This window comes from Sciurus vulgaris (assembly GCF_902686455.1).
Source record: "Sciurus vulgaris genome assembly, chromosome: 11".
NCBI classification, from domain to species: Eukaryota; Metazoa; Chordata; class Mammalia; order Rodentia; family Sciuridae; genus Sciurus; species Sciurus vulgaris.
The window spans coordinates 70,561,970-70,588,850 of record NC_136472.1 but is presented as its reverse complement, the minus strand read 5'-3'; the positions used below and the strand labels follow the sequence as shown (position 1 = coordinate 70,588,850).

At 54.5% G+C, this 26,881-nt stretch overlaps 1 protein-coding gene across 1 annotated transcript in view; it reads left to right on the top strand.

Moving 5' to 3' along the window:
• The window catches only part of ARAP1 (ArfGAP with RhoGAP domain, ankyrin repeat and PH domain 1), a 37,150-nt gene extending 10,878 nt beyond the window's left edge, over nt 1–26,272 (top strand). Inside the window, 35 exon segments of the mRNA XM_079103623.1 lie at nt 21–142; nt 279–428; nt 812–881; nt 1,162–1,282; nt 1,663–1,865; nt 2,234–2,340; nt 4,711–4,910; nt 6,572–6,657; nt 8,089–8,271; nt 9,312–9,486; nt 10,648–10,782; nt 12,638–12,773; nt 13,070–13,172; nt 13,980–14,175; nt 14,449–14,500; nt 14,621–14,784; nt 14,905–15,117; nt 15,418–15,523; nt 15,908–16,055; nt 16,146–16,232; nt 16,318–16,386; nt 16,678–16,795; nt 18,127–18,135; nt 18,138–18,190; nt 18,192–18,206; nt 18,208–18,241; nt 18,476–18,618; nt 19,143–19,175; nt 22,651–22,653; nt 22,655–22,673; nt 22,676–22,733; nt 23,746–23,796; nt 23,983–24,046; nt 25,308–25,457; nt 25,709–26,272. Coding sequence (XP_078959749.1) covers nt 21–142; nt 279–428; nt 812–881; nt 1,162–1,282; nt 1,663–1,865; nt 2,234–2,340; nt 4,711–4,910; nt 6,572–6,657; nt 8,089–8,271; nt 9,312–9,486; nt 10,648–10,782; nt 12,638–12,773; nt 13,070–13,172; nt 13,980–14,175; nt 14,449–14,500; nt 14,621–14,784; nt 14,905–15,117; nt 15,418–15,523; nt 15,908–16,055; nt 16,146–16,232; nt 16,318–16,386; nt 16,678–16,795; nt 18,127–18,135; nt 18,138–18,190; nt 18,192–18,206; nt 18,208–18,241; nt 18,476–18,618; nt 19,143–19,175; nt 22,651–22,653; nt 22,655–22,673; nt 22,676–22,733; nt 23,746–23,796; nt 23,983–24,046; nt 25,308–25,457; nt 25,709–25,726 — 3,594 coding nt within the window. The 3' untranslated portion in view covers nt 25,727–26,272.
• The last annotated feature ends 609 nt before the right edge of the window (nt 26,273–26,881 follow it).

Below are 26,881 nucleotides of genomic sequence, written 5' to 3'. Positions count from 1 at the left end.
TGGGCCTGGGGTGGGGGCAGGAGGAGCCCCTACTACGCCAAGTCCCACGGGCCGTGCGCGTGGCCAGTCTGCTGAGTGAGGGAGAGGAACTGTCCGGGGACGAGGAAGATGAGGATGACCATGCCTACGAGGGTGTCCCCAAGTAAGTGTCCAATCCTCTGGTGGTTCCCCCTCGCAGCCATCCTCTTTCCCAGAGTCCAGCCCAGCCCTCTCATTTCCCCAGCCCCCAACCTGAGGGAGCTTCCATCCACTACCTTCCTCCCCTCCTCTTTTCCTAGTGGTGGATGGCACACCAGTGGCCTGAGCTTACCCTTGCCCAGCCTGACCCCTGAGCTCCCACCACAACCCATGGAGGAGCTTCCTGGGGGCTCCAGCCCCATCACACCAGTCATCAAGGCCGGCTGGCTGGACAAGAACCCACCACAGGGGTGAGTAAGGCTTCTTGGCTCCTGCCAGTGTCCATATGGAGTGGGCGTACTCCAGGACACTGATGTCTTGGGTCTAGAGACCAGAGATTATTTGAGACAAGATTATTTGAGCAAGACTCCTTCCAGACATACCATAACCACTGATTATCCGTACCTATGTTTCATTGCTCTTAAGAAGTCGTATTTTGAGTCTGACTTCAGTTATTCTTGCTATAGGTAAAGCCTATCTTTCTCTCAGTGGCTGCTTGAGATAATTCCTCCCTTGAACCTGGCTGATATAACTTTGTGTGTGGCTGCTGGGGTGGTAGTGCTGGGCTAATGCTGGAACCTCTCTCCTAATCCCCAGTCTTTTGCTCCGTGGTCTTTCTGCCTCTTCTCTCCAGATCATATATCTATCAGAAGCGATGGGTGAGATTGGATGCTGATCACCTGAGATATTTTGACAGTAATAAGGTAAGGCTTAGATAGTTCTGACTTGACCCCTACTCAGGCTGGGCCTGTGCCAAACCCTGACATTGGATCCAGGTGGAGTCTTTAGCTGAGTCCTCATGAGTAGTGTGGTCTGACTCTTTGAACTGTGTCCTTCTAGCCCTTGGGCAGAGGTTGGGGTCAGCACAGGGTGATGATCCCTGATCACTATAGGAGACCCCTGCAGCCTTTGTTTCAGCTGAGGCCAAAGGAAGCAGGAGAGGTCCCTCCCACCCCAGAAATACAGCTCTTCTCTCCTCCCCAGGATGCCTACTCTAAGCGCTTCATCTCTGTGGCCGTCATCTCCCGTGTGACTGCCATCGGGGACCAGAAGTTTGAAGTGATCACTAACAACCGGACCTTTGCTTTCCGGGCAGAGAGTGATGGTGGGGAAGGGGAGGGGTTGCATGTGCGGAGTGGGAAGAGAAGGGTGGAAGTTTGGTCAGATAAGGAGGGGAAGAGACATCTGCTCCCCTACCTCATACTTAGGGAGGTGGGAAGGGAAGGGGACACTGACTGGCTCCCTGGCTCTCAGAGCCACATAGTCCCAGGGGAATAGGCTTAGACAGGTGAAGTGACTGCCCAGCCTAAATGACCCAAGCTGGGACAGGGACCTGAGCTTGTCCAAGGTAGAGAAGCCAGGTAGAGTGAGAAGCAGCAGTCTGGGGGGCTTCTGGCAGAGGTGTTTCCCGAGAAGCCTAGGGCTGGGATACTCCTGGGGCTCCCTGACAGGCTGAGCTCAGATTTACTCCATATCTCTCTCTAGTGGAGCGGCAGGAGTGGATGCAGGCCCTGCAGCAGGCAGTGGCTGAGCAGCGTGCTCGGGCCCGGCTGGCTGGTGCTTCTCTGTTGGGAGTTCGAGGCTCAGAGCAGCCAGATCACGCTGGCAGCCTGGAGTTGCGTGGCTTTAAGAATAAGCTGTATGTGACCGTGGTCGGTGACAAAGTGCAGCTCTATAAGAATCTGGAGGTGAGAAAGGTTGGGCCAGGCCACTGAGATCCCCCTGCCTCATGTCTGCCATCCTGGTCTCTCTCCCTGTCCCTCACCTCTCTGGGTCCTGAGCCCTGTACTTTCAGTTCCACTTTCTCTGCACTGAGCCCAGGACTTTGCCTACCCTCCTCCTCACCCCATCCCTCATCTAGTGCCTGAGCATCACCCTCCTGTCACTGCCCTGGCTCTGGCACATACCCCCTCCTCATTGCCTCTGTGTCCTGAGCCCAGCCCCTTTCCCTGTGCTCAGATCCCTGGGTCCTCTCTTACCTCCTTCCTGGGCACTTTGTAGTCCATGGAGGTGCCACCTGTCCCTCCTGTCCCCTCATCCCTTCCTGCCCCATCAGGAATACCACCTGGGCATCGGCATCACCTTCATCGACATGAGTGTGGGAAACGTGAAGGATGCGGACCGTCGCAGCTTTGACCTCACCACACCCTACCGCATCTTCAGGTGTGCCCGCCCTCCCCTCAGCTTGCCTGCATACCCTGCCCCACCTGTGCAGGTCCTTCGCATTTTCTTGCCTAGTTGCTCTGGTCTGAGAAGCCTCACTCCACCCTGCCTCCCTCTGGCCATCGCCCTACCCCATGCCTCCCACACTGCTCACAGTCGCCTCTACCAGCTTTCTTCACCAGCCACTGCTTCTCCACCCCCCTCTCCCCTGCTGCCCTCTGGCTGCCCTGCTCTCCACCCACTGCCCCCATGGTCCTGGGGGTCAAACCCAGGGCCTTGTGCATGCTAGGCAGGCACTCTACCTCTGAGCTACATCCCCAGCCCTGCCTGCTCTCTTGACAGTTCTCTTGACTGTCATGAATGTTCCCTCAACTTAAAGTCTCCTCATTCTGTCTTGGCATAGGTTCTGGATGTTCCTCCCTGGTCCCCAGTTGTCCTGCACTGTCTGTTTCTGTCCTCTGTCCTTTCTGGGCAGCCTCACCACTCCCAGACCTTCAGCTTCCACCTCTGAGGCACCATACTGTGCCTGGGTCCCAACCATGGGCTCACCCCTGATTAGTTGTGTGACCTGGGAGACCACTGCCTTGTCTGTTCCTCTGTTTCCTGGAGACTAAGGACTCTTGACATTGTGCAGGAACCATTCTGTATCACCAGTCTTACCACCACCATCTTTGCCCTTAGCCCAACTGGCTCTCCAGTTCTAGGCTGTGTTTCTGACAACTCTGTGGACATCTCCTTCTGTAGGGTCCCTTGGTCCTCCCAGGGCTCCATCTCTACCCCTGAGAATCTCTCCCTCTCCTCACCACTGTGCAAATCTTCCACTGTCTTGCCCCACCTCTGTCTGTTCCTGTCTCTCTGCCTTCACCCTCTTGACCTGGGCCGGAATGGCCCTCTGACTCCAGACCCCTACCTCTTTACTCTTTGGCTGCCTGTCTGAGCTGCTTCGCTTTGTCCACTGTGACCACAGAGTATTGACTGTTTTGTTGAAAGCCAAGTTGTTTGTTTGTTCATTTCTTACATTTGAGGTACCCTAATGACATCTTGGCCTGAGATTCTTTGCTGTAATTCTTTTCTTTCGTGGCACTAGGGATTGAACCCAGGGCCTTGCACATACTACACAAGCACTCTACTACTGAGCCTCATCCTCAGCCCTTTTAAAAATTTTACCAAAGACAGGGTCTTGCTCAGTTGCCGAGGGCCTTGTTAAGTTGTTCAGGCTGACCTTAACTTTTGATCCTCCTGCCTCAGCCTCCCTAGCCACTGAGATCATGATTCTAAATTAGTATACAACTGCAACCACCCATGTGATGGGGTTTCCCCTTTCTTTCTGTTTTACAGAGGCCACTTACTCTCCTGGTTACTTACTGTCATCAACCTTAATTAGGTTGATTGGATGTTCAGCACGAGGGCTTCCACCCACCTGCAATACAGGGTGCTCCCAGTTGGGTGCAAGCATACAAAGGCGAACTTGGCACTTGTTTAAAGCTTTGGAAGCTTTGAGAATTTCATGTGCCAGGCTTTCACGAATAAGGACAGTCTTTAGCCCCTCTTGTAAAGTGGTGCTAACGTCCATTACCTCTCTCTCAGTGATGCCTTTCTTGGCCTGGTGCTGGGTGACGTGGTGTAGGATCTTGAACATACATGTGGCTTGGAGGTGGTGGTGGCAGCAGGGAAAGAGCCAGGGGGGTCTTTTTGGGTTGGGGGGTAATCATCCACTTGTCCAACCAGGACTTCCTGCCTGATGAGCGGAAAATAGCGTGGTAGGGCTCCAGGTGTCTATGTATGTTGGGCCAGTGAAGTTCTTTGTGGGCTGGAGTCACGGGGCTGGAATAGGAAGGAGGGTAAAGATGCGTATGGCAGAGGGGTCTTTTAAAGACATACCTGTACGCTTCCATTACTCTCACTTCAGTCCACTACAGGTGCTCCACTGTGCTGGGGGTATGCCTTGACCTCCAGGTCTAGCCCTGCCTGCCTCCCAGCTTGTCAGTCTGCCCTCTTGTCCAAGGGTCCAGGAATGCCCTTGTGTCACCCTGCCCCTCTGCCCTGCTGTTCCCTCTATCTAGAATGCCCTTCCACCTCTTCCCCTGGCTCAGCCCTGCTTATCTCTCAGGTCTTAGCCCATGCATCATTTCTTTCCACCTTCCACCTCTCTGGGCTGGGCAGAGTCCCCTGGCTCCATCTGAACTTCAGGTTCAGTGTCCTTCAGGGTCCTTTCCTTTGTCCACACCTACTTTCCTCACCAGAGTCAGAATGCCTCCCTTTCCCAAGAACTCCTGAAGTCTTGTTCTGCACCCCTCCTGCCCTCATGCTGTGCCCCTCCTGCTGCCCCAAGTCCCTTTGAGCCCTGTCCTCTTACTCCTGTGTTCCCAGTTTCTTGGCTGAGTCGGAGCTAGAGAAGGAGCAGTGGCTGGAGGCCATGCAGGGAGCCATTGCTGAAGCTCTCTCTACCTCAGAAGTGGCTGAGCGCATCTGGGCTGCAGCCCCCAACAGGTTCTGTGCTGACTGCGGGGCTGCACAGCCCGACTGGGCCTCCATCAACCTCTGCGTCGTCATCTGCAAGCGCTGTGCAGGTGTGTGCATGCTAGGGGCTCTAGGCCTAGGCCAGCAGGGCTGATGAGTCAGGGCAGCATGTGGCCTGTGCAGCAGGAGAAGCTAGAGCCACTGTTTGTGAAGTTGATTCTTCCCACTAAGCCCTTCCCACCAGGATTAACTTTCAGTCCTTACACTGCAAGGCAGGTTTTCCATTTTCACATGATGGGTGAAGACATTGAGGCACAGAGAGGGAAAATGGTTTGTTCAAGAGCATCCAGTAATTAAGTGAGCCTGGATTTAAGCCCAGGCCTTTTGGGGTCCAGTATCCGTGTGACATTGGAAGAGAGTGGGGGGTCAGACAGGTGGGTGGGAAGAGCCGGTGTTTGTCCAGGGGGGATGGGAGGCAGGAGACCCAAAGACCTGCCTCCAGGCAGGAGGTCAGATTTGTGGATCAGACTCTGACTGGTGACTGGAAGCTAAGATTGGAGACCGGTGGGAGGACTACAGCAGGGTCCCAGAGGAAGAGCAGGAGGAGGTCAGGCCTGGGGGAGTGATGAGCACTAGGGGTTGCTTAAGATCTGTGTTGAAAAAGTCTCAGTGAGGAGGGTGAGAATGAGAGGGTGGAGTCCCCGATGCGTTCACTCCCACTGAATTTATTAAGGGGTTTCCCTGTGCCAGACACTCTGCCAGACATTGGGCCCTCACGGGAACCGAGTGCCCAGGTGGTGGCTTTGGTTTACTGCAAGTGGGGATCCTCTGAAGTGGGGATCCATGGAGAGGGATGGGTCTGGGGAAAACACTGACTCAGGAAGAACCCCAAGTCCTGTGGGACTTACAAGGAAAATATCCAGGGGCCTGGGACCATGAGATTGGGGTACAGGAAAGTGATGACCCAGCTGGGGACCAGATGAGAAAGGGCATCAGCTCATGGAGTTGTGAGGCTAACTGGAGGGATGACGTAGGTATTCCAAGGGAGGCAGGCCAAGGCCAGAGCCAGGCACTCCTAGTGCTGCCCCAGCTCCCCTCCCTGTTCGAGGGGTCTCTCATGATCAAGGTTTCTTTCCTTGCAGCCCTCCTCCACCACCACCTTTTATTCCACCAAGATTTACTGGGTGCTTATTGTGTACCATAGTTTGTTCTGGACACTGAGGATGGAGCGCCCAAGAGGGCAGGCAGGACTCAGGCAGCCTGTAGTCCGCTAAGGCAGAAAACACAAAAACCAAGAGAAGTACTGGGAGTGCCAAGTGCTAGAAAGAGAATGTGAATTTGTCCGGGAATCCCTCCCCGAGGAGGTGATGTGTCAGCTGAGATCTGAAGGACAGGAAGGAGTGGCATTGAGGGATAGGGATGGGAGTCCAGGCAGAAACAGGGTGCTGGAGGGAAGCATGGGGAATTTAGATCTAGTCCTGGGGGCTTCTGGAGGTTGTAAAGCAGGGATTTGCATTTTAAAGCCAAATCACTGCAGGACTGAGTGGAAAATGGCCTGACAGAACCAGCCCAGTGTGACTCTAGGGAGCCAGGGTGGTGTTGGGGTGGGGGTGGCAGCAGGAGGCCAGGTGAGAGTTGCAGGGTGCAGTACTGTAGCCAGATTCCACAGCTATGCCACAGGTACAGTCTCAGACCTGGGCCTGCTTCCGGTAGGTGGTACTTACATGAAGGGGAGGGCCCTTGTGACCTGAATCTGGCCCTCTGTTTACAGGGGAGCACCGGGGCCTGGGAGCTGGAGTCTCCAAGGTGCGGAGCCTGAAGATGGACAGGAAGGTGTGGACAGAAACACTCATCGAGGTGGGGAAAACCCCTGCTTGCCACCGGTACTTGGGATTTGCCCCTCTTAGCTGCTCTCTGGGTCTCCCAGTCCCCGACCCTATCTCACTGACCCCAGCACCTTGGAGCTAGGGAGACCTTAGTGATAATCTAGTGGGTGGGGATCTTAGAAAAACTGACTTTTGGCAAAGTCAGCAAACTAGCCAGTGAGCTAAGAATGTGTTTACAGTTTTTAGGGTTGTAAAAAAGGAAGAAGATGTAACAGAGACTGTATAAGCCTATAAAACACTATTTTTGGCCTATTTAGAGAATTTGCTGAGCCCTGATCTAGTTCAACTATCTTCCCATTATACAGATGTGGGAACTGAGTACCTGGTTGGGGCTGTAATTGGCCTGAGATTCCCAGCAAATCCTATTGGCCACCCAGCCCTGCCCCTTACCTCCTGACTGACCCTGGGCCTTCTCCTCCACCTTGAACATCCCCCTCAGAGTCTCTTACCCTTCATATCTGAACTCATCCACACCATTGGGTATGAGGAGGCATGCTTTGGGGTACACACAGATGTGTACATTCATTTCAGTGTACTTGAAGTTCCCTGGTACCCAGATGTGTGGTAGTTGAAGTGGAGAACATACAGCAGGAGGCTGGACCCAGGGACTTGCCTTATAGGGCATTACTGACAGCACCAGCCAAGCTAGGGACTTCAGAGCAGTCTGGACGTCATCTCCATTTGCTGTGTCCGCACTGTGTTTGGTACATAAGGACTTTGCATTTGTTAATTAGTTGACTTTCAAAACAATTCTGTAAGTTAGGATTAAATACCCAGTATACGGCTGAGGTCACTAAGGCTCAGGGAGGGAAATAACTTGTTAAAGCCACAAAGCAAGTCTGCAGTGGTGGGGCCTGTTTCTGCTTTTTCTCTGCTGTGACTCCAGCACCCCACATAGGAGCTGACAAAGGGGAGGTGGGAAACCAAGGAAATGGCTATAGAGTGAATGAAAGAATGAACTAGCTCCCCAAATGCCAGACCTCTGCCCTCTCCTAGAATCTACCCCGACCACCTTACCCAGAGAGGAATGTCAAGACAGGAGATGTTTCCAAAACCCCTGCCCATCCCATTGGCTGACCAGTTTGACACCACCCGCAGCTGGGACAGTCTCAGGAATGCAGAGTTCTAGATGTGGGACTGGGTAGGGCAATGGCGAGGCCCCCAGGGAACAAGCACCAGGCCTGGGGCGTTCACCTGCCAGACTGTCTGCCTCTTGTCTTGTTACTGAGCCGAGGAACTGGCTCAGTGCCCATAACTGCGGTGGGGGCTCTCACAGCTCCCAGCAGGCCTGGCCACTCCTCTTCCCCCATTGGGGAAGGGGGCGTGTCCTGGCTCTCCAAGCCCACCACCTCAGGAGCCCCACTGTTGGTTGCCCCCTCTGACCTCTTGTCCACACCTACAGCTCTTCTTACAGCTGGGCAATGGTGCTGGGAACCGCTTCTGGGCAGCCAATGTGCCCCCCAGTGAGGCCTTGCAGCCTAGCAGCAGCCCTGTCGCCCGGCGGCACCACCTGGAGGCCAAGTACAGGGAAGGCAAATACCGCCGCTACCACCCACTCTTTGGCAACCAGGAGGAGCTGGACAAGGTCAGGGCACTGTACTTCTGGGACTCTTGAGCCCACTTCCTTGATCTGGCTTGATCAGGGCCCCTTGAGACCATCTCTTGTCTTCGTGCCTCTATCTCAACCTATCTTTTCTACCAGTTCAGAGCAGTGAGTTGGTAAATGGGGAAACTGAGACCCAGAAGTAGAAAGGACCTAAGGAAATGTTAGGGCAATGCAGGAGAAGCCAGGCCTTGGATCGGTACCATGTCCCTAGCATCTGTCTGCTTCCCTCCTGATTCCTCTGTCTCCCGCACCCTGTCCCATTCCCTCTGAATCCTGCCAAAAGGAGTGAACTTGATGGGGATGCTATTTCCTGTCAGGCTCATGAAAAACAGCTGGACTGCGCTGACCCACCCCTCTCCACACCCCATTCAAGATGAGGCCTCATATGGGCCCCAGGCCCTGACAGGCTGGGAGCCAAGTCTTCTGTCTTGATCTGGCTCAGCCTGGGTGGGAGGCAGCTTGCTCAAGACAGGGGGATGCCATTTGTGACCTCTGCTCAGTCCTCAGCCCCTCCCACAACCAGCCGCATCCCAGCAGGCTCAGTCTAGTTCTAGAAGCCCAGTGGGAGCCAGGCCTCCACCTCCCAGGGACCCAGGCGTCCTGCCCCCAGCCCAGCCCAGTCTGGCCTGCAAGCCAGGAGGGCGGCAGATCCCATTGGTTGGAAAGGCCAGGCAGGCGGAGAGGAATTCAAATGTGGGAGGAATTAGCTACAAAGTCCCCCTCCGCCCCTCCACAAGGCAGAGGGAGCTTGAGTTCCTCCTCCAAGGGCTGACCGACAGCTGTGTCCTAGGGCTTCCATAGGGGTGAGGCTGCTGCTAGGTGACCTGTGCCTGCCCTCCCTCCCCTTGTCTTTTCTCTGTCTCTTCTCTGTCTTCCCTCTTTTCTCTTTCAGTCTGAGGATTCTTTTAATCCAGAGCCATCCCAGACCTGGGTGACTCCTCCCTCTTTCTTCCTCTCCTCTTCTATACCCTAGCCCTGCTCACTGGCTGCTTGAACTCACCCTCCCTCCCTTCTCCCAGGCCCTGTGTGCTGCAGTCACCACCTCAGACCTGGCAGAGACCCAGGCACTTCTGGGCTGCGGGGCTGGGGTCAACTGCTTCTCAGGGGACCTGCAGGCCCCGACTCCCCTGGCTCTCGCTGAGCAGGCGGGACAGACACTGCAGATGGAGTTCCTTCGAAACAACCAGACCATGGGTGAGTGGCTGATGGGACTGTTCCCCTTGGCAGAGCCTCCGGCTGACAGGGACTGGCCTTTTGGAGAGGTTTGTGGGGTAGGGGTTTACCAGGGACCAGAGACTTGATTTACGGGCTACTCTGAAGCTGCCTTCACAGGTCCTTGAGGCACCCTAGGGCAGCAGTGTGTGATGTGGGGTGTGTTTGGATTTGTGTGCACTTGTGTTTCATATATGTGCCCATTTGTGTCGCTAATTGTGACTGTTACGTGTTCGTGTGCCCCTTCCTGACTTGCAAGGTGGGTACCTCAGGGTGGCATCTGTGTGCCAGGGTATGTGCACTTCAGAGCTACTCAGGGTCTGTTTCGTCAAGGTGGGGTGGTGGCGGGGGTTGAGGGCTTTGGAGATTGCACATGCAGTGTGTGTCTGTTGCTGTGTAGGGGCAGTGTTGCATTTCTCTTTGTGACCTGCCACAGCAGCCCTGTTCACTGCTGTGTTTGGGTGGAGCCCAATCACAGACCTGGGTTGGGCCCCATTTGGCTCCCACTCCTAGGGTGGGTGAGGAGGGGCTGGTGGGGGTGAGTGGCACTGGTCATGGCCCAGGCCTGGCCTCTGGGGCCACATCCCAGGACTGAGGGTGGAGCTCAGTGGCTGGGGTTCTGGGCTTCAGGCCATGGGTGGGTGGGGTATGCTGCGTTGGAGAGAGCCCAGGTGTCCAGGAGGCATAGGAGACCACCCAGGCTGGCCTGGGCTAAGTGAGGGCAGGACCCTCTCTCCCCCCCGCAGTCCTGACCACTGGGAGCAAGGCTGGAGCCAGGCTGCTTCACTGGGCTTCATGCTGTCTGGGACAAACCTCTCTCTAGGGATTATTATTGAGTTGGCCCAAAGCCCCCCTCATTCTAGTGTGCCTGGCCTTGTGCCTCCAATAGGCAGTGTGAGGTGGGCTGGGAGCCAGGGAGGCCTCCTAGGAGGATGGGTCCTGGAGCTAAGTTTTGGGGATGGAGTAGAATTCCTGCAGGTGGGCAGAGGTGGAGAAATGACTTGTACAAAACCTAGGAGGTACTAATGGGAGCCTGAAAGTGCTGATCAGGGAGCTAGGGAGCTGGGGAGCCTGGACGCCCAATCCAAGAGGCTACATCCTGCATGGCCAGCGTGACCAGCCGTTCTTTCCCCTGCTCCAAAGAGGTCCCTCGACTGGACTCGATGAAGCCCCTGGAAAAGCACTACTCAGTTGTCCTGCCAACTGTGAGTCACAGTGGCTTCCTCTACAAGACTGCTTCTGCTGGCAAGCTGCTTCAGGACCGCCGTGCCCGCGAAGGTGGGTGCTATACCACACCCTGCCCTGGCCATGGCTTTCCAGCATGGCTATAGGGCCAGGGAAGCCAGTCCACGAGGGTGTCAAATGGACTGGCAGAGTCACCTGGAAGCCTCTCTGGATATGTCTCTGGTACACAGTAGGTGCTTTAGACGGCTAATTGAGGGTGTGGCATGGCAGTGCAGAGCAGGTCACTGCCCGAGTTCCCTTTTGACTGTGGAAGCCTATATTCAGCCTCTGGGTATGGCTCCATGCTGGGCATCTGGTATTTGGAGCCTGTGGATGGTAGAAAGTCTGAGGACTAAACTGGAAGCTCCATCCCTTTCTGATCTCAGCCTTCCATTTACTCCTCAACCTGAATACAACCACAGACCTTACTACATCCCACAGTGACTGTTCCAGCCCCTTCCCTCTCAGCCCCTCCCCCCTGGGCCATCTCTATTGGCCTCCTTGTTATTTCTCAGACATGCCAGATTAACTTCCACTAGAACCTTTGCATTTTCCATTCCCTATGACCTAAATGCTTTCCCCAAATATCTGCTTGATTCGTCACTTCATTTGGGTCTCAGTTTAAATATTACTTCTGGCTGGGCATGGTAGCTTATGCCTATAATCCCATCTACATGGGAGACTGATGCAGGAGGATTGCAAGTCTGAGACCAGTCTGGATAACTTAAAGAGACCCTGTCTCAAAATTTAAGAAAAGAACTGAGGATGTAGTTCAGTGGTAGAGCACTTGCCTAACATGCTTGAGGTTTTGAGTTTAATCACCAGTACCACAAAAAAATTTTAAAAATAAAAAAATTTCTGCAGAGATGTCATCCCTGACCACCTTATCCCTTCTCTCCCTTGACCCACTTTTTCTTCATACCACTCATCTGACGATGGTTTGTCTTTTAATAAAGTATACATTGTATACACCGTACTGCCCTAGCCCCAGTGCCTGGGAAGTGCTCAGTACCCAGTCGCACTTGGCACTTGTCTGCAGAATGAAAGGAAAGGCAATACTGGCACTTCGGGAAGGAGTACGTCCTGGGGGCAGGCTTGTGGACACATTATCCTCAGTGGGCAAATGTCGGGCCCTCCTAGACAAGATGAGAGACGAAGTGTGCTGTTGGAACAGAGACTGTTGCTTACTACATCCCTCAGCACCTCTTCCAAGAAGCACCCCTGGGGTGAAACTCTCCAAATCCAAAGAGATTTCTTTGGGATTCTGTTGTTCACAACTTCACTGCCCCTGATCTACCTCCCTCTGTCTGATAATGTCATTTATGCAACTGCCTGAGTCATTCTTTTTGCCCTGGGTGCCAGGAAGCTCCAAGCCACGGTGAAGCTCAGTGCCATGAACTGAGACATGCTGTTGACATGCTGTTCTTTCCATTACCTTCCCTGGTCTGGACTCCCTAATTCCGATTCCTTTATGGGATCTTGTTGGTCTCCTCAGATATAGGCACAGGCAGGGTGTGGAGTGAGGGGAGCTTCTGGCAAAGTAGGGTGGGCATAGAAGACTTCCTGTGGTATTTGGGTTGTGGGTGGAGGCAACAAAGTATAGGGGTGTCAGAGAGGTCGGTAGGGCAGACCTGCCAGGGCCTTGAGTACCAGGTCGATGTCACAGACTGTCCTGGGGAGTGGTTTTAAGTAGAGGCAACTGCTGAAGTCCAGGAGCCCAATGAAGAGGCTACTGTAGAGATCTGGAGAGCTGTAGGCTGGGCTGGGATATTGGGACTACAGAGAGGGGAACGGACTGGGGGAAATGGATGTGGAGCAGGTGGGAGTAGGGACCCAGGGAGCATGCAGTGATGGTTTTCAGGTGATGTGGGGGATTTCCTCACGGCTCCTCTGTACAACTTCTTTCCAGAGTTTAGCCGACGCTGGTGTGTCCTTAGTGATGGGGTCCTGAGCTACTATGAGAATGAACGCACAGTGACACCCAACGGGGAGATTCGGGCCAGCGAGATTGTGTGCCTTGCAGTGCCCCCTCCTGACACCCACGGGTGAGCACCCCTGGTCAGAATCACAGACTGTTGATGCTATGTGGTCCACCCCCAACGGGAGATGAGGAAGTAGGCCTTGAGAGGTGGACCTGTCCAGGGCACACAGTAAACTGGAGCAATACAAGTGCTGCCCCAGGTCTCCTGAGGCTCCAGCCCCTTCTTAAGGGGCCAGGGGAAGAGCAATGACAAGGGTGGTTGGGGGCAGGACTGGAGAATGGTAGGTGTTGGGTAGAGGGGCAAGGCTTGGGGGGGCAAGGCTAGGTGTGGTGTGCGAGTCCTGGCCTGTGTACTTGCAGCTTTGAGCACACCTTTGAGGTGTACACAGAGGGAGAACGTCTGTACCTGTTTGGACTGGAGAGTGCAGAGCTGGCTCATGAGTGGGTCAAGTGTATTGCCAAGGTAGGTCTGTTTTTAGCGGGGCTGGTATCTGACAGGGGGGTGGGACCTCCTGGCTGATCCCATGAATCCCAGCTCCTGAATCTCTGATAGAGCAAGGGCTGGATGAAGTGTGGCCTGGATGATGGGGAACAGGCCTTTCAGGCCAAGGGCTGTAGATAGTCTCTAACCCTGTGGTTGGACACTGGGAGACCTGCAGGATCTGTTTGATGGGCAGCCATCCTAGAGTGGACAATGCTGCATCTGTGAGGTTGGGGAGACTTCTTGTCCCTGAAGGTGTGCAAGCAGACCCTGGAGGGAGGAGGGGAGGAGGCTCCAGAGGAGAGCTCTACCTAGGGAACTAGAGCCAGTGCCCACTGGGGTCCCCTGTGATATGAAAGCCCAGGACTCTTTTTATCATTCACTTGTTTATGATATGGCCCTGAGGATCAGTGCTCAAAGTCCTGGGGACCTGATGAGCTTGGTCCTGGCTCCTCAGTAGCTCCCATGCAGGTCAGGGAGACAGATGGGTCCAGACAGCAACAACAGTGTAGTCAGTGCCGTAACAGAAGCCAAGTGCTTTGGCACTGTGGAGGCCCAGAGAGGGGACATCCCTGGTGGTATCTGGGAAGGCTTCCAGAGGACACATCTGAGTGGATGTGTAGTGGGGCATGATACCAAATCTTCGTCACTATGTTGGGTTCCTCCTGGAAGAGAAGAGGAAGCAGCTGGGTGGGAAGAGGGCTCTTGCTCTAAGCCGTGGAGCTGGGGTGGCCCCGACAGGCAGTACTGTTGGCTGATGGGGTCTCCTCTGGCTATCTTCCTCACCAGGCATTTGTGCCTCCCCTGGCTGAGGATCTGCTGACCCGGGATTTTGAGAGGCTTGGGCGCCTACCCTACAAAGCTGGTCTGAGCCTCCAGCGTGCCCAGGAAGGCTGGTTTGCCCTCACTGGCTCTGAGCTCCGTGCTGTCTTTCCGGAGGGGCCCTGCGAAGAGCCACTGCAGCTACGGAGACTGCAGGAACTTTGTGCGTGGACTCGGGCCTGGACCCCCAACCTCCAGGGCACCCCATCCCAGATCCCAGGCCCCAGCCCCTGCCTGGAAGTCTGAACTCTATCCTGGCTTGGCCAGAAGGAGCCAGCCTGTCCTTCCTTGTCTTCTCCTGCCCTTGGGGTGCATCTTAGTGACCCTCCAGGTTGGCGGGTGAATCCTGGGGGGGTGTGCTCAGAAAGTCTTGGGAGGGATCAAGTTGGGAATAATTACCAGGGACTGGGCCTCACCTTGACTGGCTTCTCCACAGCCATTCAAGGAGACAGTGAGAACCAGGTGCTGGTACTGGTGGAGCGAAGAAGGTGAGTCACTGGTGAGCCCTCAGGGGCTCTCAGAAGGCTTATGAAGTCTGATAGGCCTGGGAAGAGGTGGGACAGGGGTACAAACAGAGGTAGTGTAGTGACTGACTGTCCCTGGTCCAGGACGCTGTACATCCAGGGGGAGCGACGACTGGACTTCATGGGCTGGCTGGGGGCCATCCAGAAAGCAGCAGCCAGCTTGGGGGACACACTGTCTGAGCAGCAGCTTGGGGACTCGGACATCCCTGTGATTGTGTACCGCTGTGTGGACTACATCACACAGTGCGGTGAGCCCCGCCTCTACACCTAGGCCCCTCCCCTATTGCCCCGGCCCCACCCTTCCGATACCCAGACCCCAGTGTCCAGGATCCCTCTGAAAGGAGCCACATGCCCGTGTCCCTCCCCAGGCTTGACCTCTGAGGGCATCTATCGAAAGTGTGGGCAGACATCAAAGACACAGCGGCTCCTGGAGAGCCTGCGGCAGGACGCACGCTCGGTGCACCTCAAGGAGGGCGAACAGCACGTGGATGACGTCTCCTCCGCGCTCAAACGCTTCTTACGCGACCTGCCAGATGGGCTCTTCACTCGTGCCCAACGCCTCGCTTGGCTGGAGGCGTCAGGTGGGCCTGCAGCCCATGCCTAGCCTTGTCCCCTCATATCTGAATTCCTTTCTGGTCCCCATCATGCACTTGGACTAGGCATGCCACTGCTGATGGGCTCCAGCCCCTTTTCTCTGGTTGTCAACTGCACAGAGACAGGTCTCTCAGAGATGGGGAATTCCTTATCCTTTCTGAGTGCCTGGCTTACTTTGACTTGGAGGGTCAGAGAGTACTGTCACCAATATGAGAGGCAGAGCTGCCAGAAGGTAGGACGGGAGGTGGTCACAAGAGGTCTGACCTGATCTGTCTCCCCCTACCCAGAGATTGAGGATGAGGAAGAGAAAATCTCCAGGTACCGAGAGCTTCTGGTGCATCTGCCCCCTGTCAACCGGGCCACCGTGAAGGCCCTTATCAGCCACCTGTACTGGTGAGGGGCGATACCGGTGCAAGGCTCTGGGGGGATGGGGTGGAGAAGATTCCTCTACTCCCAACCTGACTGACTGCCTTCCCCTGGGAATCAGGTAGGCCTGGGGACTGAGTATTGACTATGATCTGTCCTAATCTCTCAACTTTACTTCCTGTGGGATGGGAGAACAGAGTATTTTTCAGGGTACCTTTTTCAGATTTCCCTGCTGCTCAGTTCTACTTCTTCCAGGACCCAAGACATGTCCCCTTCCACCCTTAACTAGGGGTCTACTCTGACCAGAAAGGTCCTCATGGCCAGTCTTGGACCTGTCAGGAACTAAGAAGATGGGATAGGGAGGTTCCCGGCTGGACTCCTCACACATGGCCTTCCTCCTCCCCTCTCCAGTGTCCAGTGCTTCTCAGACACGAACCAGATGAACACACACAACCTGGCTATTGTGTTTGGGCCCACGCTCTTCCAGACAGATGGGCAGGACTACAAGGCTGGCCGGGTGGTGGAAGACCTTATTAGCCACTACGTGGTGGTGTTTAGTGTGCGTCCCCAGCCAGTGGGAAGGGGGCAGTGGAGGGCTGAGCCTATCAGATGGCAGTAACCATTTTCCCTTTCCCTTTCCCCTTCCCAGGTGGATGAGGAGGAGCTAAGGAAGCAGCGGGAGGAGGTCACTGCCATTGTGAAGATGCGAGTGGCTGGCACTGCCAGTGGGACCCAGGTGGAGGCCAGGGCCTGGGTGGGGTCTCAGGCTGGCTGCCTGCATCTGTTCCCTAGACCTGCATCTGAGCCCTGTCTCCCTGCAGCATGCTGGTGACTTCATCTGCACAGTGTACCTGGAGGAAAAGAAGGCAGAAACGGAGCAGCATGTCAAGGTGGGGGGTGGGGCCCTAGGAGCCAAGGGGCCAGTAGAGGTAGGCTGGGCTAGGGGCTGACCCACATTATCAGGGAACACAGCTTCCATCCCAAGGAGAGCCCAGTTTGAGACTGACTCTGACGGGTTCTGGGTATGTCTTTCCCCTGCTCATCAGGACCCTCAGAGACACCCCTCTGTATCCCAGGACTCAGAAGACCCTAAGAGGGGTGGTTTAGGCCCTGAATCACACAGTAAGGTGGTAACAGCAGGGATTGGGGCCAGGGTCGGCTGATCTTCTTGGTCACTGCAGATTCCTGCATCCATGACAGCTGAGGAGCTTACCCTGGAGATCCTGGACCGCCGGAATGTGGGTATCAGGGAGAAGGACTACTGGACTTGCTTTGAGGTCAATGAGAAGGAGGAGGCAGGTAGGTGGCCACCAGGACTGGTGGGACACAAGGTGTGGCCTGTCTCATCTGGTCTGCAGCCTATCTCTAGCGACTTTGGTGGTGAAAAGGGTTGTGGATGACACCTGTTGCTACCACACACTGATGACTGTGGTCTCTATGATGGTGGTGACAGGGAGCTGGCAAGGGTTGAGGTGAAGAACTGTAGGAAGCTGATAGTGAAGGGGGTAGATGTGTCAGCTGTGACGATGTTTTCTCAGGTGTCAGAGTGGTGTTGCTTGCAGAAGTGACGATGCTAGTTTGATAGCGGGATTTTGGGGCCACACCAGTCTTGGTGGTGAGGGGAGTGGTGGGTGGTGGTGACTTCACAAGCAGGGTGGGGTGGCGGTGGTGGTGTAGGTGGGGGTGGTGTGATGGCATGGAGGGCCTGGGCGGTGCAAGGGGCTGAGCAAGGGTGGTCTTGCATCAGTGGAGGTCCATGTGCTTCACTGCTATTTGTTGAGTGCTGGATCCTGGGCTGAGGGACCAGACTTACCATCCCTACCCTCATGGGGGTCGGTCTGGTATGGATGGAGACATTTATCCGTTAGTCGTGTGAGCATGCTGAGAAAACAGAAAGTCATGTTAACTGGTATAGAGGAAAGGCCCTGGGTGTCACCAGAGCTTATGTCAGGGTCTCTGGCTTTGAATTCTTTAAGCTCGATGTGGAGGAAGAGGAAGTTACTTGGTGAAAGTCAGGGAAAGTGCTCCCAGACAGCAGGAACAGCACAGGCAGAAGCCCTGCCTGGGCAAGGCCCAGCCCCTCCAAGGAAATTGGAGCAGTGAGGGGAGACAGCAGGGGCTGGGGCTGGAGATGGAGGCAGAGGCGACCTTGCAGGTCGACCGTGCAAGGCTTCGAGGGTCAGTGATTGGGGCTTTGAGAAGATTGCTGCTTGGTACTGGGGGAAGAGGTGGGGCGAGGGAAGTGAGAACACATGCAGGAGGCCACTTCAGAGGTCCTAGTGTTAACCAAGAAGATGCCAGTAATGTGGACAGGAGGAATGTGGAGAGGGGACAGAGCACATTTGTGCCATGCTGAGGCTGGAGGGCAGGGGGGTGTTTCTTGTTTGAGCAGTTTTGCTGGTGGCAGTGCTGCTGATTACCCTGACTTGGACACATGGGGGATGACCATGGGCTTGGTTTTGGTCACAGTCAGGAGTGTCCAGCCGGAAGCTTGGTTGTGGGAGGGGTGGTCATGATGGTGGTTTGCTGTGGACAGTGGAAGTGGACGATAATGTGTGCTCACATGCTGGCTCTTGGTGGTATCCAGCCATGTGGTCCTCAGTGACAGTGAGTGTGACTTCTCTCCCCAGAACGGCCCCTGCCTTTGCTGAAAAGGTGCTTCCAATCCTGCACAGTCTGGGCACAGACAGCCAACCTGGTGGTGAAGAAGCAACCAGGCCATGGAGGCCATGCTCCTGTACCTGGGTAGGTGGGGGGCTGGCAGGGTGGAGCAGGCTGGGTGAGTTCTCCTATCCCAGAGCCTGTGGGAGGGACCCTGGTGGCACCAGGGAGGAGCATCTCTGGTGCAGAGCACCACTTTGGTGACCCTATGGAGGCTAGAAATGAAGCAGTTCCTTCCTGAGAGGATCTGGCCCTGGAGCATGTGGACCTGAGGGTGTGGGTTGGTCCTAACCCATGCCCACTCCACTCCTCTCCCAGCCAGCCGTGTGGGTGACACCAAGCATGGCATGATGAAGTTCCGTGAGGACCGTAGCCTCCTGGGTCTGGGGCTGCCATCAGGTGGTTTCCACGATCGCTACTTCATCCTCAATAGCAGCTGCCTGCGCTGTACAGGAGGTCCGGTAAGTGGAACTGTGAGTCCTTGCTCCGAGATGGGCACCTGCATCCTGAGTGTGCTCAGACAGCCATGCACAAGCATTCCCCTCCGTCTGCAAGTGACAGTCTCCCTACCTTGGAGTCTTGGATGCACAGAACTATAGACTCCCAGGGATATTCCTGCTTATCCCTGGGGTGCCACTCCACTGGCGTAACCCCACTAAGCCATGGTATCTAGATGCTGTCATATCACACACCACACGCTGCTTCACACCTGTGGCCTGTGCCTGTCACAGGCACTCCAGGACGTGCTACTGTTGACATTTCAGGCTGAGGTCTAGGGCCTGCCTTGCCAGGTCAGAGGCCTTCCAGCCCACTCTCCATACCCCTATCCATCTACATGGCCGGATGTTGTCCCACACCAGCCAGTATCTAAGCAGCCCCCAACTCCTGTACATAAATGTCATGCCCCTGTGCATCAGTACACACACTGTCCTGGTTCTAGACCTTGGACAACTTTTTTCATAACCCTTGATCCTCTATCAAACAGAGCCAGAGGCCGTGGAGCGGGGCCCCTGAGACCGTGAGTAGCTGTGTGCTGTTAGCTTCCTTACACCACCTGGGGGCCAGGCGAGCATGGGAAACTACAGGGCTCCCAGCTGTCTTTGGGCATGGTTCCTTGCCCCTTGCCAGTGTGCACTGGCCCCCCACCCTGGGACCCATGGCCCAAGTTCTGTCCTCATCCATAACCCCATCTGAGGATCCTTTCCCTAAGATAGCATCCCCTATCAGTGTGGTGCTCTATTAGAATTTTCCATAGGACTCAGTGTAGAAATTATAGAGCAGTAATGGAGACCCCAAAGCTTGAATCAGGGCTTTGTTCCTCATCTCCCATCACCTTGGAGTCACTCTCTTTCCAACCCTGGGCTATCAGAATGTCCTTGCCACTTCCTGATCCTAACACACCAGGGGGTGATGAGAGAAGCTTGTAGGCATCCCTCCCTGTGGTGGGAATGTCCTCTGCAGCCCCTTTGGCTGGTTACTCAGCTTTCCTTGGCACACCCCAGGGAAAAACAGAGCTCGTTCACTCCTCCCCTGGGCCTCCCTATCCTTAGTGGGATTCTTCTCGTCTAGGAGAAGGCCTGTGCTCTGGTTCAGCTGAGAATCTGCCTCCCATCATGCCCTTGTGGGTCCCAGCTTTGCCTCTGGAGCTACAGAGCACAGACATTGTGCAGAAATGGGCAGGAGAGGCATGATTCCAAGCCTAGTGGTCTAGCTGAAGCTCCCACAGCTGCTCCACTGGTGTCTTTACCCTCTTCTTGCCCATTGTATCTCATGAGGACACCTGGACAAGCCTGACTGCTATGATGGAGCAGGACCCTCACCTCCTCTTTGCGCATTAAACCTTTATTAATACAGCATGACCTCCCGAAGAATGCCTCCTCTTCTCTTTGCCATCCTCTGTGATCACATCTTCACTTCTACCCTTCCATGCAGTCCACCATGGTTTTGGGGTGTCCCCTCCCTGGCTCTTCTCTCTAGAGGTGCTTAGTTAACACCATGGAGCAGAACAAAATCATCAATATGGGCAGTAAGAAGGGAGAGTGTCTAAGGCACCTGGAAGGCAGCTACTAGTCCCTTCACATGGAAGGCAGAAGGTAGGAGAGCTAGAAAAAGGGAACAGATTGATGTTTATTGAGCCAGGAATCATGCTTTAAACATCTTGAGACATGTGACTCACACTACTGTCCTGTGGGGAGAGGGGTACTATCTGCCTTCACAGGTGAGAAACTGACTTTGAGTGACTTGCCCTTGGCCACCTCTAGGTGATAGAATGGGATCTGAGCTATCAGAACTCATGGTCTGTATTCCTGAAAGTTTAGGAACTAAAGGACATGGTGGGGAGGGCTGTTTAATGATGTTCTCCTCACCCCAGTGACAGCCAGTACATCTGGCCTGGCAGAAGCTCTGAGCGAGGTGTGACTTGCCACTGGAGTGTTGGTAATTCTAGTATTAATTGGTTTATGGATCAACAGAATATTTGAAATTAGGACATCCCAGGTGAGTCAGGCTCAGTGGACACCCAGGCCTCATCCTGGGGTCTCCCATTGTTAAGTGCCCTGAGACACAGGAAAGGCACATTATAGAAAGATCTTGGTTCCAGTAGAGGTCTTTGGGCATCAAGGGTGAACTTTGTTCTCTGCCAATGACCTTGTCCCTCAGGTGCCAGAAACATGAGGTGTTAGAAGTGAAGTTCTTGTGGGATTTATTCTCAAAACGAGATTGCATTGACTGATCCCCCCGACACCACACCCCCTCAACCTTCCGGTGCTGTGCCTGCTCCCAGGGTCCACATATAGCCACACCTCCCGCAGATCCCAGACCTGAGGATTGTTTTCAGATTTTCAGGGAGCCACAGCCTGATTAGCATACTTGGCGTGTCTGGGACTGTCATTACTGTCACACAGTGGACCTGTACCTTCCTCCTGTGACTTCTCTTCTTACTCCTCATTCTTTCCCCTCCCACTCAGCACGATTCCTGCTTACCTGCAGCCCTGTGTCCTCACAGCATTCCTCTGTCACGCCAGAGCCTGTGTTTTGCCAGCCTGCAGCCTACTCTCCATTGTGGCCTGCCTTGGGGCTTCCACCCACTACCAGGTGGCTGCCCAGTTTGCAGGCTGATTTCCTCAGCTCACTGGCCTTTGCTCTCTGTTCACCTTTCATCCTTGCCATTTTCTTCCCACACCTCATTTTCCCACATCAGCAGCTTCCCCTCCCTCCCTAGTGCTCAGCTTTCTCCTTACCTGCGGCCCTGCTCTTCCCATGTGTTTAACCTGTTTGTTCCAGGCCCTGTAAGTAAATGGTGATTATCAGGCCAGGTGCTGCTTGTATAAGACTTGGGGTTCCTTAGTAGGCCTGTGGTCATTAAGGAGTTCCTAGCAAGTCCCCACTCAAGTCTCATAAACCATATATCCTGTGACAGCACAGAAGTCTCTAGTCCCTAGATAGCCCACCTTTTTGTGAGTCCACCAATTCCTGAGACTTTGCAGCTCCCCTGGCCCTGTCCTAGTCTTTTCTTTGCGTCTGCTGAGGAGCCATGCCTGGGGGTGGCTGGGAGCAATGTTGGGAACAAAGTGGGGGTGGCTCAGTATTGGACCCCCAGTTTTGGTTGTAAGTGAATCCTCCTGCCCTGCCATCCATCCTGGTGCCCCTGCTGGCTCCACAGGTGCTGGAATGGGGGTGCTTCAAGCAGATGGACCTCAGAGCAGGAGGAAGGCTCATTAGCTTGATCTCCAACCAGCCTCTTCCTTGAGGGTCATTGCTCTCATCCCTTTGCCTCTGAGCCATACTGCTCCTTCTAAGCCCAGACCCATATGCAGAGGTGGGGCCAGAGAGGAGCCTGTCAGTGATCTGGTGTCCCTCCCCAGTACATTGGTCTCTTGCTTCCTGTCCTAGACCATTGGGAAGTTTTCCCTCTGGTCTACCGAACATTCATTCTGCTTTGGCTTGAGTCATGAGCTCTTCTCATGGAACCGAAGGACTAGTAACTGCTGATCCTCAAGCCTTCTGTTCACACAGTCAACCCTGGAGCCTCTGTGGGGCAGGGAGGGGTGAGGAATGAATAACTGAGACTAATGTAGACACAAATGGCTGGCTAAGGCGCTCAGATCATGCCTGCTTATTCTAGCTTGGCGCTGAGGATGGTGCTCAGCGTTCTCTCTCTTGCACCATTTGATTCAGGCGATGCTACCAGTCAGTTCTCCACTTTGCAGGGCAGCAGGGTAGGGCTGGGATTCACTGTCCTGGATGTCCCAGCTGGGATGGCTGCCTCAGGGACTGAGGGTTGACTGTCTGATGCTGCTGTAGGGGGAGAGGCCAGGCTCTTAGGCTGGATTGTGAACAGGGAGGGCTATGGCAGGAAGGCTCCCTGGAGGAGGTGCCCTGTGCTAGGGTACAGAGGGGGTTGAGGAGTGGGAGGAGGTTGGTGCCTAGGCTGAAGAACTGTCCCTCTGCCTTCTGGCTCTGACTGAAGTGCCCATCTCCTCTCCTCCCCCCAGAGTCAACCGGCCTGAGAAGGAATGGCTGTCAAGAGTCTTAAAGTCTACCTGGGTGTGAAGAAGAAACTCCGGCCACCCACCTGGTGAGCTGGAACTAGGGAATCAAGCCTGAAGCAGAGGACTGTGAAGGCTCAGAACCGATGAGGAGGGGCTTTGAACTTGACGGGGTCATTGTGGTGGTTCTGAAATTGTGGTTCCCTTGGCCAGCTGTATCATCTGGACATACCTTAGAAACAAATTCTCAGGTCCTCCTAAGTCCTGGATTCTAGGGGTGGGGCCCAGCACTCAGGCTTCTCGCCGCCCCCTACCCCTGGGATTGGGATTGAACCCAGGGGTGCTCTACAACTGAGCTACATCCCAGCCCCTTTTAGTTTTTTGTTTTGTTATGTTTTGAGACAGTTTTGCTAAGTTGCTGAGGCTGGCTTTGAACTTGTGATCCTCCTGCCTCAGCCTCCCAATCGTCTGGGACTCTAGGTGTGTGCCACCCTCACCTAGCAGCATTCAGTTTTAATTAACAAGTTGTCCTAGGAGCTCTGATGCTTGCTCATGTTTGAGAACCACTGGCCTGGATTAAAATCCTGTCTCTGACTATCTTTGGGGCCTTTCTGTTGCCTCGGTTTTGTTAACTGTGGAATAGGGAACTTGATGGTACACCTGTTTCTAAGGGTGATTCTGTGTTTTAAACCATTGGAAAGTGATGCATGCCACTCTTACTATTAAGTGTTGTAGTCACCGGACTTGGTTCTCTGACTTTCTCTTAAGCTGCTGGCTGTGCCTGGCTTTTCTGGGTCTAGGGTAGGCCTGGAACAGGACTCAGTATTTTTATTTATTTATTTATTTATTGATTGATTGATTGATTGATTGATTGATTGATTGATTGATTGATTGCCTGGGCTTGAACCCAGGGTCCTGAGGTAAATAAGTATTCTACCCCTGAGCTATAACCCCAGCACACGCCGCTGGTGGAGATCGGAGAGCCAGGGCCTAATGGTTAGTGGGGGCTGAGAGAAAAAGAGGCAGTGGCAAGGTGTGCTATAGTCATGAGGAATCTGCAGGCTGTCAAATGACCCCACTCCTTCCACTCCTTCTCTGCAGCTGGGGGTTCACCGTGGTGCATGAGACAGAGAAACATGAGAAACAGCAGTGGTGAGCAAGGGCCCCATCCTGAGACCCCAGGCTGAGGAGGGTGGTAGTGTGTGTCTCTCAATTGGATCTCCCCTTTACTGCCCAGCTCTGTGACTTGCTGGGAGACCCTAGGCTGGGGAGACAGGCTGGGTAACTCCCCTTCAAACCAGGCCCTTTGCAGTGTCCAGACATGTGCCTTCCCTGCAGGTACCTCTGCTGTGACACACAGATGGAGCTCCGGGAGTGGTTTGCCACCTTCTTTTTTGTGCAGGTACCAGGTGCAGGGGTGTGGGGAGGCTCTGCTGTAGAGAAGGGTGCCTTTGTTTCTTTTAGGCCATCCACTGCTTCAAGGAGATTTTTAATTGCTTGTAATTCATTTACCTGTATGTTCAGTAAGCCCCTCCTAGTGTCTAGTGTAGTTCAGCCCTGAGCCAGGCCTTCCAGGGATAATGCATTGGACCCTGCCCTTGGGGCATGCCCCATGTAGGAAGAAAAACAGATCCAGAAGTGACCTGTTATGTTCTAATGTGATCAGTGTAGTGAGAGAAGGAAGCCCACGGAACCTAACCTGGTGGGCCTCAGGTGGGAGGGGGACTGCAGCAGGAAGAGGGAACTGAGGGCATGGGGGAGGGTTCACCAGGCGAGGAATGGCTTCCAGGCAGAGGGTACAGTGTATGCAAAGGCCTGGAGACTTGAAGCAGTCCAGTTTGTTTAGTGGGGTATAAAGGGAGAAGCCAGGAGGGCCAGAAGTTGGCTCTGGAAAGGGAGTCAGGAGCAAAAGCTCCCAAGAGCCTTGAAGGCCACACCTGGATGCTAAACTTGACCCAGAAGGTAGTGGAAGAGTTTGAAGAGAGAGAGAGAGAGAGAGAGGAGAGAGGAGAGAGGAGAGAGGGGTGTGTGCAGGTTTGAGTCTGAGAGGACTCATTCTGGATGTGTGGGGGAAAAGGACCAGAAGCACAGCCTAGGGTCCAGGAGGCCAGAGAGTTGGCCGCCGCCCAGATAGGAACAGGGTGGTGATGACCCCTGAGCCAAGAGGGACAGAAGCTGCTCAGATATAAAACAGATGAGTTAGAACAAGGATTTCCACATGGGATCTCAGAATGGTTTAGGGAAAGGGGAGACAGAACTACCAGGGCCCTGGGCTGAGTTCTTTCCTCTACCTACATTCTTTTTAGTCTTGAGCTCCCTGAGAGTCAAGGCTTAAAGGGAAGCAGGGTCTATTCTGTATGATTCCTGCTGAGGAGGCACAAACATGTTTCTCTTGGAGAAACATTTTCTCGGTGCTGCATTCTTGGAGAGGTTTGTGGATCCGGAGATGGGAGTCATTGAGTAATGGATCTGGCTGTTCGCTGGGGATAAGGTCCTGTTCTGCTAACAGCTGCTTCTCATATCGGCTGGGATCAAAGCTGAGGGTGTCACCTCAGATCACAGCTGGAGGCTTTCTGGGAAGTGTGGATGGATCTGGAGCCCAGTGTCTGGGTGAACTGAGGCGTGCCCAGACCCCAGCAGCCCTCCTCTTCCCTGCTCCCCAGCACGATGGTCTGGTGTGGCCCTCAGAGCCCTCACGTGTGTCCCGGGCAGCCACTGAGGTCCGACTGGGCAGTATATCACTCATCCCCTTGCGTGGCAGTGAAAATGAAATGCGCCGGAGTGTGGCAGCCTTCGCTGCAGACCCCCTTTCTGTGAGTGACTCTTTGTCCCTGTGGGCAGAGGGCTGGGGAACTGGCTGGATGCCTGCCTTCCACCCCCCTCTTCATTCTTTGAGTACCCTCCAGTCCCTGCCCTCTACCTTGGTAGGTTCAAAAGCCCCCACTACCTGTCCCTGGGGATACCAGCTGATGAAACTTCTGTGGCCACCCCTCCACTGCTAGCTGCCTCGCCCCTCGACTATCACAAAGCACTTACATAATCTGGGCTTCTGTGCTCCCTACAGCTCCTCCGCAATGTCTGAGAACTCAACCAGCCTTTTCTCTGGGACTGCTGCCTTGACCACTACCGGAAGCCTTCCTGTCCAGACACACTCATGCCCTGGTGTGAGCCAGCAGGGGGCGCCTGAGGAAGCCATACCCCACATCCCACATCCTGACCACAGCATGGGGCTTCCTGGCAGGGGTGCGGGGCCTCAGGGTCTGCCCAAGGAGGGATCCTCCTGGCTCTTCAGGAGTTCAGCCTTCCTGGCCTAGCTTACGCCCCCCCAATGTCACCCACCCTGAGTTTGTGGAATTGTAGAGATGGTGGAACCAGGAGCTCTGGGGGACACCAACCTTTCAGAGACTGGAGGCCCTGGGACCCCGCTTTAAGGGAGCCTACCCCCTTGCACAAACTCCAGAGCAACAGGAAGTGGGGACTTTAGAGGAGCATTCAGCCGGGCAGGAAGGGAACTCCTAGGGAAGTTTCTACATGGCCGAGAGCTGAACTTGGGGGACGTTAGCCCCCCTTCCAGTCTGGGCTTCCCCACTTTGGTTTGTTTTTTTTTTTTTTTTTTTTTTTGATAATATAAATATATATCTGTATATTTTACCCTAAGTTGCTGAGGCCTATGATTGGTTGGGGGGACTGTGTGTCCTGGGATAGGTGGGGACAGTTGGTCTGGAAGCCCAGAGGTAGGTGCCTAATGCCCTGAAACTGGGAGCCTTGATCCAGTTGTTTCCAGACCCTGTGCTATTTAGACACTCTTCCCTGCCCCCGGCCAAGCCCTGGCCCAGCTCTGTGCCATCCCTTGTCCCACTGTGCAGCCAGCCTGGGGGATCTTGAATAATGTCAGGCTGGATAGCAATCGACCTGAGCTCCTGCCACTGCTGCAGTCTGAGCCAGGGCCCAAGTATGCATGTAAGTGACTCAGGGAAGGAGGCACAAGGCCATGGATTCACAAAAGTTTTAGTGAACTCAGAAGGAGGGCCCCTGAGCACACTCCTCCAGAACTAGGGCTCACCTTGCTCCTGGGAGCTGCTTTGCTGGGCACTGCCTGGCCATCTCCTCAAGCAGACAAGGCCTTAACCAGCAGGGGAGATGATAAGCTGTTCAGAGACAGATTTGGGACTCTCTGGGAAGGTGCCAGACACCACATTCCTACCTCTCCTAGAGCCTCATTATCAGTGAACAGATC